This window comes from Henckelia pumila, chromosome 3, assembly GCF_033568475.1.
Source record: "Henckelia pumila isolate YLH828 chromosome 3, ASM3356847v2, whole genome shotgun sequence".
NCBI classification, from domain to species: domain Eukaryota; kingdom Viridiplantae; phylum Streptophyta; class Magnoliopsida; order Lamiales; family Gesneriaceae; genus Henckelia; species Henckelia pumila.
The window spans coordinates 67,137,789-67,152,464 of NC_133122.1; the positions used below are offsets into that span (position 1 = coordinate 67,137,789).

General features: G+C 35.4%; 1 protein-coding gene across 2 annotated transcripts; it reads right to left on the minus strand.

Annotated features, from left to right (window-relative positions):
* Positions 1-1,127: 1,127 nt before the first annotated feature.
* LOC140890591 (uncharacterized) lies at positions 1,128-4,758 on the minus strand. 2 transcript variants are annotated; one of them, XM_073298494.1, is made up of 5 exons: positions 4,567-4,758; positions 3,092-3,924; positions 2,449-2,649; positions 1,868-2,063; positions 1,128-1,583 (listed from the first exon to the last, which is right to left on the minus strand). In XM_073298494.1, the coding sequence occupies exons 2-5, from the start codon at positions 3,905-3,907 to the stop codon at positions 1,399-1,401; spliced, it is 1,398 nt and encodes a 465-aa protein (XP_073154595.1). In that variant the 5' UTR covers positions 3,908-3,924; positions 4,567-4,758; the 3' UTR covers positions 1,128-1,398. The 2 variants fall into 2 exon arrangements, with proteins under 2 accessions (XP_073154595.1, XP_073154594.1); XM_073298493.1 differs by having other exon boundaries at positions 1,129-1,583; positions 3,092-3,966; positions 4,567-4,757.
* Between the last annotated feature and the right edge of the window lie 9,918 nt (positions 4,759-14,676).

The window sequence follows — 14,676 nt, forward strand, 5'->3', positions numbered from 1 at the left end:
TGTGGAAATTAAAGATACTGAGCAAGATCAAATTTCATTTGTGGCGGCCACTTCGGTGAGAGCTAACCTTAGTGGACGAGGGATAAAAGTTGACAGTTTGTGTCCACTGTCCAGGTTGTGGCAGAACTCCAGAAGACATTATACACACATTTGGTTATGCAAAGAGGCTCGCAAGATTTGGAAATATTCTTCTCTCTGGCCTGTGTATGATTTTAAAGGAGGCTCGTTACAGGACCTCTTTAGCTGGATTGTAGAGAATGGAAGCGAAAACGATCTTTTGATGTTTGCGTTAATCTGCTGGAGTGGGTGGAAGGCTCGTAACATCCTGATTTTCTCAGGCAAACATATGTCAAAAGAAGATGTTCTTGCCATGGCGGAAAGAGTTACAGAAAACTACAATTTGTTACCCCGATTACTCACTCGATTGCTACTACTCCTGGCAGAATTCCTACATGGCAACCTCCTCCTGTAAACTCCATTAAAGTCAATGTAGATGCGGCAGTGATGGACTTGAAAGATTTCTTTAGCGTGTGTATGATTGGAAGGGATCACAATGGATGTGTGTTTGCTATTGCTCGATGTTTCTTTGGCTCGTTCTCCCCATTTTTTGCATAAATGAGGCTTTTAAAGAGGACGTTTTGATGGCAGTTCAACATCGAGGATCACATTGGATAGTCGAGAGAAGATATTAACATTTATGCCCCTTACTCTATGCTTCAACTGTTGGCAACAATCGTACGAAATTGCTGCTCAATGTGCCTTCAGCAAATACTCAACATTGCTAGAGAGTTGCTAATCACGCGGCTCATGTAATACCATGAAAATTTTTTCTCAACATTGCGACTTCTTGTATTTTGATGCACTCTGAAAAATGTAATTAATTGCTCACGACTTGTTGCAATTTTAATGAAGTCCATTTTCAAGTTCAAAAAAAAAAAAAGAAAGAAAGAAAGGTCGCGTGATTTGCAAGTGTGGAGCTCCTCCCTTGAAATAAAAAAATCCCACTCACATTTTACTCTCATTAAGTTATTGCACAGAACAATCTTTCCCCGACGGTTTCATAAAAATATTTTTTTCCTTAATTTCTTACACAAGTACAAGTACCAGAAAATATCATAGTGCACAACTTAGCAAATTGGTTCCCGCACATAAGACAGTACAGCTTCTTACTTTGATAATTTCATGAAACACATATCAATTTTTCCATATGTATATACAAGTATCCGAAACATTTAGCCTGTAGCTAACCTTTAAGAATATCACAGGGGAATAACAATCAATATTCACAGTAGTTGCGAAGAAAGTGAGATTCAACACACACACACACAGACACGATTACGTGACATATATACCAAGTTGTCACCTTATAGAGGTGCATATTTGAATGAGCAGATGGAACTAGCATTGCAATTTAGAGTAAAGGTCGCTAAGAGAAGCGTATAATGGTTCAGCAGCCTTTGGTCTGTCCACTGTGCCAAGTAGGATATCAGCTGTGGTGAGATATGGATCGCCGTAGAAGCGAAGATTTGTGTCCATTTTTGTGGCAACAATGTTCCCTTCAAGTGAGACACCCACAAAAGCACCTGATACATCCACACCAAATACACATAATACATTCTTTAACTGTTTTTTTTCTTTTAAAAACAAGTCTAAGAACTTGCCAACAGAGTGTAGATTTTAGGTAGAAATGAATGTTTCACTTCCACAAATAACAGTTTCAACGATAATTTAGTGAAAAGGTTTTGAAAATCTAGTAATTCTGAATGAGCAGTACATAATTCGGTTTAAGAAACAAAAACACCATGATTCTGACATTCAGCTATGCCTATTTGACAAATCCAGAAGAGTATAATCAAGTATATTGTACCTTTACTACAACTATACGTGTAGCACATGCCAGAACCTTTATCTCCAGCTCGCAGATCTGCTTCTATAACTCTCCCTATCGGTCCAGCTGCAGCACTGCAACCAGCACCGAGAGAAAAATGCATGCGACTACAAAATGTTTTCACCGCGTCATGGTCACGTAGCACAATAATGAAATCCATGAGTTCGCCCCCAACCTGTAATCACATAAAAGTCTGTAGTAACTAGAAGCGACAAAACTTGCATATCCAAATGAACAGTCATTCACTTCGAAAGCAGAAGCCATTCTGGCATACCAGCAACTGACCAAATTTTAAACTGTTAATAGATGAGAATGCAAATTAGAAGGATATCATAAAAAAGAGAGAGCAAAAAACAATGCCACAACTTGTGCATCCAAATCCTCTGTACCCTTTTCCATTATTACTGATGATAATGTGCCCTTTGAGGGTTTGATAAAAAAATAGTCATTCATATAAAACTGTTCCTATCGTTCGGTCCTGTTTTCCAGATTAAAAGCTGTACAAGAACCCATAAAACCAAAAGAAGTAATACAAATGTGCAAACAACTTTTGTTAATACCTGGGCACCCCATCCTACACCAACAGAAAGTACAGCAGATGGTGCAGACCACGATCCATCTGACCTCCTAGCGACAACTAATCCTGTTCCAAATTTGTACGCAAGTAGCACTCCAGCTTTTGCAACTGTTAGGATAGCTAGGCCCCTGGCTCCTCTTAAAACAGCAGCGGGAATTGACTTCTCAGGGTTCAATCTAGCAGCCTGTGCAATATGCACTTTGATTTCAATTTATTAAGATGGTCCTTTTTAAACAGTAATATGTTCTCGGCCCAAATGCAGGTCCATTAGGGTTTTGAAAGCCACCTTAGGGTAGATTAGAGTTTATTTTGGATTAGAGGGCATAATATTACTTTTATCATCTTTTTGGACTCTACTGATTCTAGGGGCAGTTTCAACAAGATCGGGGAAAATCCTGATATGTTCAAGGGTTCTATCATTTTAATTTTCTTTCTTCATTTATCATTTTCAACTATATTTCTTAATCTAAATCTTTTTGGAAGGGTTCTTACTCCTTATATTATTCTATCCCATGGATTTGGTATTAAAACGTAATGTGGTCACAACAACTGGTAAATCGAGGTCCATTTGCAAATTAATACAGCCATTAACTTCAAGAAAGCATGTAAAACCAAAGGAACTGAACCTGGCAAAAGCTCCTCAATGTATTCGCCGACTTATATATTTCATGCTCCATGGAGAAACCCAGTGGAAAGTTAATCCATCCTCTTGAACAAGTCCAATCCATTACATCATGCTTTGCAACTTGTACAGCGTTGCTAATGGTGTTGATTAAAACACCCTGCAATGGATCAAGCCTATCGTAGCAGGTGTCACACACCCTCTGCGGATTCCTCTCTCTAAACTTAGCGGGTAATAAGCACCTGCCTTTTGAGCACACTCTACAAAAGATACCTCCACAAAAGCGACAATGGTGTCTTCCTCTAGTCAAAGCTGTAAATGGAGCATTGCACTGCATACAAGCTGTCATGGAACTGTCTGGAAGCCATTCAGGTGGTTCAGCTTCTAAAATTTCTTTGTAAGCATTATAATCAAAAGCATTCTGTTCGAGAAGTGGGGGAGCACTTGGTATGTAAACTGAAGAGTGCAAGAATGTCTCTCCATTCTTTGAAGATCCAAGAAACGAAACATTTGAACTGCTGCTGAGATTAGAATGATCTTTATTACTCCCTGTCAGGATAGCAAACATCCCACTTATTACATTCCTCAGGTTCACCTCAGGGGGGCCACTGTGACGCACAAGAGTGTATCTATCCTCACCAGAGTCATACCCTTCATCCATAAAATCTTCAGAACCAAGTGGCAACGGATATGATACTTTTTTACTCAAAGCCTCCATGTTTGGCCCTTCAGGTGCAGCAGACCAAGATTCATCGTCGAAGTCATCTACAAACGTGAACTTTCTATTTTCCCTTTCCACGTCTGAAATAGAAGAGTACATGACTTTCCCATCCGACACTGCCATAAATTACGAACCAGCCAATAAACAATGATGATGCCCTAAAGAAAAAGGAAATAACAAAATAAGCAATCACATCAAGATTTCTTGCATATCATCTAAATAGCCAAAAACAAAAGAGTCCCGCAAAACTAGTACTTCTAATAATATTAAACATGGAAACTAGCGTGAGAAAGCAAGTTGAGCATTGTGAATGCATATCTACAGAAACAAAAATGCTACCAAGGCAAAAGTAACAATTCTAAGCAAATGGCTCATGAAACCAAGAATCTGATATGACACATAATCAAAGCAACTGCAATCAAAGAGCTAAACTAATTATGACAGCATAGCGTGAAGTGTCATGAAACATTTTTTATTTCAAAGAAAAAGAAACAATTGCAGCTGCTTAATCGAGTCGGCAAACTAAATATGACATGAGCATAAATAAGCACACAAGCAGCTGGGAAAATTAAAATCAAACATTATGCTCACCCTTACAAGACGACCAAAATTTAAAATTTTAAATAAAATAAGAAGGCAGCGAGGAAGAAAGAGTTAGTTGCCCATAACAATCGCTGGCAATACAGTGTTTACGTAATCGATCAATTGTATTTAGGGTTACGGAGAACAAAATAAAATTCAATTCAAAAGGCAAAAACCTGAAATTAATTCAGATGAAACCCGGGGATTGGATGAAGATTAAAAGATGAATCTATAAACCATTGAAGAGGAAATCGCGTAATTGTTTGTGTCGAATTTTCGTGTAATTTGAGGGAAGAAATATGGATTTTCTCTCCGGCTGAAACGACACGTTTATTGCTGGACTCCAAGGATAAAGTATAAACCTTAATTTTCATCTTCTTCTTCTCCTTTCTTAAGTTTTTTTTTTTAATAAAAAAATTCTATTTAAGATTGCAAAATTTTTAATATTTTCGGTGTTTTTTTTTTACGGTAATATTTTCGGGAGTGAATTGTGAATAAATTCTTAAACTCAAACATTACTTTTTTATAAATCCCTACAATAAAATTTTTTTCTTAAAACTCTCTAGGACCACCAAACTTGGTCAAATCCAATGTTTAATTCTTGTACCCAATTTATGCATTTATGTACTTCATTTATGCAATGTTTGTGCTCAATTATGGTACTTGAATTATCCGCAAAAATGGTATCAAAGTTTTAGATTTATTATTCAGACTTTATATTATTCGTTAATTCATACTTTTCTTTGTTGGGGAGAAATTTTTTACAAAAAATGACTTCAAACGAAGGTTTGAATCAAGAGGATTTTATTTATATGAAATCCTATAAACAAGTTAATCTGTTCACAATAGATTACTTACGGCAGGTTGTGATTTATGCTCTCAATTTTGAAGAGATAAAGAAAGATGATTTCTAACTCTCAATTTTTAGAGATTACCCCAGATTCCTCTAAACTCTCCAGAGATCTTAGAGAAATTCAAAAGACGGTACAATATTACAGCAATCAGCTGTATGAAATACCTCGGCAGATTGAAGGAATCCTTAAGAAACAAGAAGAAATTCTTGTAACTTTAAAGGATCTTCAAACTAAAATCACAAATCTAGAACAAACTTCTGGTTCTAGAAAAGTAAATACAGGAGGAAGGTTACCACTCTTGTTTGGTATCGAACCTTTGTTACATCAGAAAGGTAAAACCAAAACGGTTCAAAAACCTTTAACTGATGATGAAATAATGATTAATCTTATAAAAGCAGTATCAGAGAAAAACACTATCTGATGACTACTTTAGAAAGATTAAATCTCGAGGATCTATAAGATCTTGCAGATTCTTTTGCGAATCTCAAGGTAGTAGATCTAAAAATGAATTTTCCCGAAGGTGAACAACTCATAGGGAATCCTCCAAGATATGTGGTTAAAACAGAAGAACCACATAGTGAGTTTTATGTTGGAGAAAATTCACATCCAGCAGGAACCAGATCAAGAAGGAGTAAGATATCACTACATCAAACTCCTTAGGAAAAGACCGTTTTAGACCCGATACATCCTTATGGGGTTATGTTAAACCTTGATATTTTGGACTTTAAAAACAGAGAAGATCTTATAGATGATTGAACGTCAGCTATGAGAATAGCAGCAGGGACATTAGATCTCAATAAAGAAGGATTCATTAAACTTCTAAAAATGAGTCTAATAGGATCTGTTAAGATCGCATGGGAGATGACTATGCCAGAAACTAAAGAATCAATCTTAGCAGGAGAATCCCTCAGCGAGATTGGAGGAAGAATGGCCACCCTATTTAAAGCACAATTCATAGGGGTAGACTATTTCAATAATCAAGATACAGAGAAAAAGAGAAGATATACTCAAGCTTTGTATAGCCTCGAGTTACATGATATCTGTTTAGTTGATGAATATATTATGTTATTCACTAAATACAGCTGGAATTCGAGAGTCGGGGAAAATGTAGCTATTCAGCTATTTTTCGCAAAAATGCCAAGTCCCTGGAGAGAAATACTGATTAAAGAATACGTTCCAGGTAATCTTGATACATTGGCAAGATGCGCCTCCTTTTTGAAAGAAAAATTGGCAGAATGGTGCCACATGGCAGCATTACAAAAGAACTACAAGAAAATAATGGGTATAGATAAACGTACACCTTTATGTTGTAAAGAAAATGATCTTCCAACGATCATTGGAAACAGATCACAGGGATTTAAAAGGAAGAAATTCAGGAATAATCCCTATCATAAAAGAATGAAAAGTTCTTGGAAACCAAGAACATTTTGGTCCAAACAAAAGGCCTATAGATCGGGTAGAAGAAATGAACCTACAAGAACATTCCCAGCAACAGGCTCATCACAAAGCAGGGAAAGAACACCATCTAGAAGAACTTTCAGAAGAACTCATACAAAAGCAAGTGAAAGTTTCAAAGATTGCAACTGCTGGACATGTGGAGCTAGAGGACATATATCTACAAACTGTCCAAAAAACGAGAAAAAAGGAGTTAAACTCTTTGAAGCAACGCCGAATATGGATGATGCGGTCTTCTTTCAAGATCTAGTTCAAGTATATCAATTTGAGGATATCCCCTCAGATGAAAGCATATACGAAGAAGAGATGTTGTTTAGCCAAGAAGAATCTGATGATGAATCAGAATCAGAATAAAGAAGAAGTGTTTCGACATGAAACAAATGAGAGTTTGGCTGGGTTCTTTAGTCAAACAACTATATCTCATAATATGGTCCAAAGAATTATGAGAGAAAATCCAACGTTACAGAAGTACCAAGGATTTTCGGCAGGACAAGTAGAAAGAGTCTTAGGCAACCTAGGACTTAGACAAAGAAGACATCATTTGATTTACAAAGTTTCCAGAAGGGAAATGGCAATCCCTATGGAGTTAACAAATAATCAAATAGAGATGCAGTTAATTCCTTTTGAAGAAATAAGAGAGGAATTGCAAAAGCTGAAAAGTGAGATAGCAAGGACGATGTCTTGGATTCATATTGGAGAAATCCAAATAATGATTAAGGCAACTTTTAAGGAAGGAATAGATTCACCCATAGATATCGTAGTATGTGATAAAAGAATGAGGAATATTCAAGATGTTGTACTGGGTACTATCTCAGGAAATCTTTGTACAGAAAATATTGTAGGAGTTATTTATCCAAGAATAGCCTACAATTTAGCTGACAGGGACTTTAGTCGAGCCTTGACGTTGCATCAAAACTTCAAGGAAAAAAGACTAATGAAGGAAGGTAATAGACCATATTCTATTACATATCAAATTTCATATGCTCTTTCTAATACTCATCATTCTGAATTATTTATTAGAAATGAGTTCATTAAAATTCCAGAGATCTTTAGGAAAGTTGCTCAAGAAATATACCCGAAAAGAATCCAGTTTCCTTTAATTCAGGAAACAGACATCCAAATTCAAGACAGACCAGTTCTATATAGAGACCTTAAAATAGAACCCCGAAGGTTATCTTTCCAAGGAAACCGAATGACAAGTAGGAGATGGGACAAATCTCCTATTCAAGAAATTCCACCAGAAGAAAAAGAGTTTTCTATAATAGGAAAACTTAGATCTCCAGAAGGATGGAAAGAAGTGAAAATAGTATTCGAAATTACAAGTCATCGGAACCAGTTCCCTTGTAACTCGATTTACTATTTGGAACAACAGGAAAAAGGAACTTACCAAGGGGTGGTAACTATTGGAGAATTGGAAGTTTAAATCTGGGGAATTCCAAGAAAAGAAGTGGATCATCTCATTCTTGGTCTAGAGTTCCTGGAGGATCATAAACCATGGAAACACCTTGAAAAGGGAATAGAGTTCATGAAAAAAGAAAAGACTTGGAGGATTCAATAAGAATTCTATAAGATGAAAAACCAAGAGAATCGGATAAGGGACAATCCCTTAATCAAATTCGAGAACTCTGTTCACAAACAGAGAAAGAAACAACTTTTGAGATTAGTAATTCATGAGCATGATTTACTAAAACACATTGAAGAAGTAGAAAAGAGTTACAATACTCTACCTACTGAGGTCTTAGAAGTATTAAGGCTAAATAGTCTTAATCGGATTACTGAGTTACAATGCAGTTTACTAAAAATGGCAGGACCATTTAGTAATCCCTTTAAGTAAAATGACAACAAGTCCTTTCTCCATCTATATTCCAATTGGGATGTTATACGAACAATATAAGGCTGAATACTTTGCAGCTTACATTGACTCGGGAGCAGGAATTTGTACAGCAAAAAGAGGAGTCTTTCCTGAAGAATGTGAAGAGGACTTGCCAAAAATTGCTGGACGAGATTTCTCTCGAAGAATTTTAATTCTTTGCAAATGAATAAAACAAGCAGAAATCCTTGTGGGGGGAGCAGGTCAAACACCTTGGTACAAGGTGAAGACAACACCAATCTATTTCCATGATACAGGAGCTGATATCCTGTTAGGAAATAACTTCTTACAAATGTTTAAGAAGAACACACAAGCCAATGAGTCAAGAAGACTTATGTTCACTACAATTTGTGATCATAAAATTATCATTCAAAGACTCAAAGTTGCTTTTTATCGACAATTGTCGATAATATTTCGCAGCCAGCGTGGTGATAAAGGACAACTTTTTCACCCAAAAATGAAAGATCCAAGAAGGTTTGGAGAAACCATGTTGAAAATAACAACAGAACAAAAACTCCAAACAGAGGATATGGAGCTTCTCAAGGTAACTCTAAATCACAGAGATATAGAGTTAGAAAATAAGGTATCCCTTGAAGATGTCAAAAAGAGGCTCAAAGAAAGTTATAATGAGCATCCTTTGGTATGGTGGGATAGAAATTAACTCAAAGCTAGCCTTACTCTAAAGGAAGGCAAAGAGTATGAATTCGTCAGATATAAGCCTATCCCGATGAACATAACAGATCAAAGGGATATGAGAATGATTATCAAGGAATATTTGGACCTTGGTCTAATCAAAGAATAAGTTTCACCATATAGCAGCCCATGTTTTCTGTTCAGAAATCATGGTGAAATAAAAAGAGGGAAACCCAAGTTAGTTATTAACTACCAAGGTATTAATAAAATCCTGGAGTTTGATGGGTACTTCATACCTAGTAGAGAACACCTAATTAGCTGTGTACGAAATGCTAGAGTGTTCTCAAAATTTAATTGTAAGTCTGGATTTTACCAGATTCGAATGAAAGAAGGCAGTAAGAAATTCACAGCCTTCTCTACTCCACAAGGACACTATATTTGGGAAGTTATGCCTATGGGATTGGCCAATGCACCCCAAATATTTCAAAGAAAGATGAATAATCTTTTTAAAGATTATTTCAATTTTATGTTTGTTTATATTGATAATATTCTTATAGCATCAAAAAACATAGACGAACATGTTAAACACTTAGAGATTTTCTCTAAAATTTGTAAACAAGAAAGACTGATTTTATCTGAAAAGAAAACAGTCATAGCAACAAGAAAAATTGAATTCCTTGGTATTGAGATTGATGAAACTGGAATAATTCTACAACCCCATATTGTAGAAAAGGTAAAGATTTTTTCAGATAAACTCAAAGATGTAAAACAACTCCAGAGTTTTCTAGGAGTAGTTAATTTTGCAGGTATGTTCATAAACAACCTAGCAATGTACAGAAAGGTGTTCAGTCCTTTGTTAAAAAAGGATGCCAGGTTTATATGGACCGACGACCATACTAAAGGGGTAAACCAATTAAAGGAGATATGTAAGAATCTCCCAAAAATGGCTATACCCGTAGATGAAGATGATCTGGTATTATTCACGGATGCCAGTGACGAATGATGGGCTGCAGTCCTTACCAAGATCACCCCGGATGGAGAAATACCATGCAGATACTGTAGCGGTATTTTTTCAGAATCTGAGGCCATCAGATGGCATATCAACGAGAAGGAATTTTATGCAGTTAAAAGGGCTTTTGAAAAATGGCCATTATTTTTACTTGCTAAAAAATTCACGCTAAAGATTGATAACACCCAGGTAAAAGATTTCTTAAGAAATAAGATTGAATCCAAACCTGAGAAAGCTAGGTTATTAAGATGGCAAGCATTATGTCAAAATTATATTTTTGATATTGTTATTATTAAATCTCATGAAAATATTCTTGCAGATTTCTTAACAAGAGATGGAAGGCAGTGACGTGGATTTCATCATAAAAATGCAGAGGCATCTCAGGGAACACCTTGGGTTGCTTCAAACCGAGTTCAACCAGTTAGTCATTAATGCTGAAATGGCTGGCAGGTTACAGCAAGCTGATCGAATCAAAATATCTAATCGTATTACTGGATGTATGCAAGCTCAAACTCAACTATGGGCTGCTATTCAAGGGCCAATTGTTAAGTCTATAGAGAAACCATTGGTTTCTCATAAACAAGAAATGTTAAAACCATTGGTTTTACAAGAAGAAAAAATACAGCCACTGGTTGTAGAACAAAAGGTTGAGGATTACAAAACCCAAGAAACAAGTGCTAATCTATCATCAGCTTTTGATGAATTGGATGAAGCAACAATTGATGAGAAAAACTCATCAAGTCAACCCTCCGCCTCTGGGGTAAAAGAGGAAGAGATCAATCTTAGGCCCAACACTGACAAAGGTAAATCTAAGATTGATACTAATCCAGCTATTATTTCTCCATTCCAGGTTTATCAACAGAAGTGGGAGAAATTAAAGACAAGGAATGAAATCAATCCGAACACTTGCAGGGTTGATGTTGCAGGAATATATCCAAGGGTTTGGCTAAAAAACAATGTCAATCCTAAGGATGTAAAGCTCTGGTATGAATTTGGGGCTTTGACCTCAGTTTATACAACGTCGCCAAGCTTCCTGGAGATTTCACAGTTACCAAAATGGATCCAGAAAGCAGTTCAAGAAACATGGGCAAATAATGATCATTTGTCTAGAGGAGATGTGCTAGAATTATATTTCTTCAGTGCAGCTCCAGAACCAACAGGGAAAGGATCACACGAACCCTTTCATTTCATCAAGCTAAGGAGACCTGATTTGACGAGTCATAAATTTATCAAGGATCCTAAAGCTGAAAAAATACCCTTGGTGTCCACTTTTGGAGAAAATGAAATCTCAACCAGAAGGGCATGGGGTATTTGGGTCTGTCTCACCGAAATGGACAAAGTCAAATTTCCGTTCAAATTCTATCAAAATTCTGTGAATGGATCGTTCCAGTTAAACACAATGACAGAAAAAACTACGGCTTTCGCGGAAGAACTCTTCGAAAAGAAGAGAAACTTTTTGTGGAACAACAAGCTGCCGGGGAGTAAAGAAACTCGCCGAAAATTTTGTAACATGGCTCACATAGGAAGATGGTCAGAGTTTATCTGCCCAGAATGTCCTGATTAGAAGGAGACAGAGTTCGGAAAAACATTCAGACCCCGAACGGATCGAAAAGATTTTTTTGAGACAAGCAAAGGTGGACAGGGACCACCAAAGATGCGTTTTTTCAGGGAACCACTACAAAAGCAGAAGATGCCCCGACAAAAATAAAGAAAACATGTGAGGAGGATAGAGCCAAAAGAAAAAGGACGACATGTGACTCCTCCACCAATAAGTGATGCCATCAATAATGGCATAACAAGACAAGGTGGATAACGGGTGATTCATCCACTAGCTAATGATGCCATTAATAATGGCATAGAAGGACAAGACAAACAACTGTAAGATTCCCTGAAGTTTCTCGGTGAAACAAGTGGAACCTCAGCTATAAATACAAGCGTTCAAGAAAGCTGAAGATATCGATCATTCCCTTCAGTTTTTTTACAAATAAATTGTTGTAATATTTCTCTTTCTAAGATTGTAATAAGTTTTCTTTTTATGTATTTCAAGAAAAAAGCTACTATGAGTAGCTAAACAAGTTGTATTCTCCTCTTCAAAGGAGTTCATTTATGTAATAATATTATGTCTGAATTATTTTTCTAAAGTCTCTTGTTCTTTCATGCTCATATTTTATAATTAATTCATATACCATACGCCTTAAGGTAGAAAAAGAATTAAGGCTGTGCTGGGTGTCGTTGAAGGAGCTTGTGCAGAAACCATCTGTTGCGACTATGTGGTTGGAGTGTGAGGAGCACTTCGTAAAACTCGGCAGGTATGACCCGACGACACTATGGTCAAAGAGGTTTTTAAATTTAATTCATCTTACGGAAGCATGTTGGACCCTAATCCAGAGTATATCGGCTGGAAACCTTGCATAACCGATAGTTCTGCTTGGCCTAAACTGGTTCAATAGGTAAAACAATGTCACGTACAAAGGATTAAATGCTAAACACTTTGTTAAGACAAATTTGGGGACCACTAGGGAGTTGAAACAAAGAAATTTGAGTGTAGAGAGTTAAAAAAAAAAAAGAAATATTTGGGTTTGGGGATTTTAAAATAATTTGCCCTATTTTCGTTGTTTTTGAAATCATAATATATACGCACACTAACAAAACAAGTCACACACCCAATAATTTACGTGCACAGAATTTAAAGATAATTAATTATATTTTAAAATATTAAGTTACTGATTATTTTTCTAAAATATTGAAGTTAATTGTGCTTAACTCATTCGCTATAGATTTTTAAAATAATTTTTTTAATTAAAAGAATGAGTATTGTCTTTCATCCATCAAAATGACTATTAAAATTCAAGTAACACTATTAAAATTTATTTTAATTTACGAACTATTTATAAAATAGTTAATTGGTACATGAACTATTGTAAATGACTTAATTGATACTTAATCTAGCTAAAATATCAATTTTACCATTTAATAGAATTGCTTTTTGAGTCTAATTAATTTTTTTATATATAAATTCAACCAAATACACATTTTATTTTTCAAATTTATTTTCTTGATTAAAAGTGTAAAAAAATTATATTTATTTAAAAATTATAATAAATAAGTATATTATATTTTACTATTAATAAATTATTTACTCAATATAATAAATTTTCAAAATATTTTAATAAATATTTAATAAAATGGTATTTTTTTCTATGCATATTAAAGTATCATTCTATTTTTGGAGACAAAATTGATATGAAAATTATATATTAATAAAATTATATGTAATAAATAAATTATATACACGGCTAAATATATTTTAATATATCGACAAATATATGATAACATAAATAGTTTTATTTATATTAAATTCAAGCATGAGGAGAAGAACATAAATTTATCGGTGTTAGGATCGGTTAAGGGGTGAACTAAATTGCTTAATAAGCTGATGTCTCGAATTACTCTAGCAGTTGATCTCCAAAATACTTAGTTTGGTTCAGTTGAGATTGGTCAACTGAATTTTTTCCTCATCGCGTGTCGATGTTAATTTTCAAACAAGTTTGTTGTGCGGAATAATGCAAACTAACAAATTGAACTTCTGAATTAATGGACTGACAGATATAGTGAGTGCATGAGAGTGATAAACTGAAAGTAAGAACACATATGTTTGTTTATAAATGTTCGGAGATTTCAAAGACTCCTACGTCACCCCTTCTTCCTCCTCGGAAGGATTCACTCTAGAAAACTTTTACTATTACAATCGACTTTCAACAACTCACTCCAAAACTAGGACTTACTCTATCGCTTATCTTAGAACAGAAGAAACACTTAAGAACACAGTTCACGAATGCTTCTTGTTACAATGAGGTTTACAGTACCTCAACTGATATATCACTGATACAACACTTGTTGTTACAACACTTAGCACTATTTGATCCTCACTGATCTGCTATGCTTGAAAGTTCTTGCTAGTATTCTTCTACTCTTTGATGAAAGCTTCAAGATTTTTTCTGCTGATTTTCTCGATTGAATTGATAAACTGAAGGAGTTCAATTTACCTCTGATAACTTGAATATGTATGCGAGATTTTTTTAGTGAGTCGAATGATGTTTCTGATGCCCTTTGATATCTATTTATATTGGGCGGGTAACGACTTTATTTGAATTCAAATTAGTGGTTGTTAGTTTGTCTTTAACGCAGACATTCCATGCCATTCATAGTACACTAGCATACTCTGATTATGCGGTGTTTTGTCTTGTACAGAAAAGTCTAACCATAAGATTTAAATTGATTCAGTCTGGGTCATGCATACTTTTGGATGATTTAGTTCAGCGTCGTAAGATCAGTTTACTTCTTGAGGAATTGATTCAGTTTATCGCCCTAAACTGAATGCAGTTTAGCTCATTTACTCGACCGCTTGATACCACTTCATAGCTTAATTATCTTCAGTTTGGCTTTTGGTCAAGGTCAACTCAGT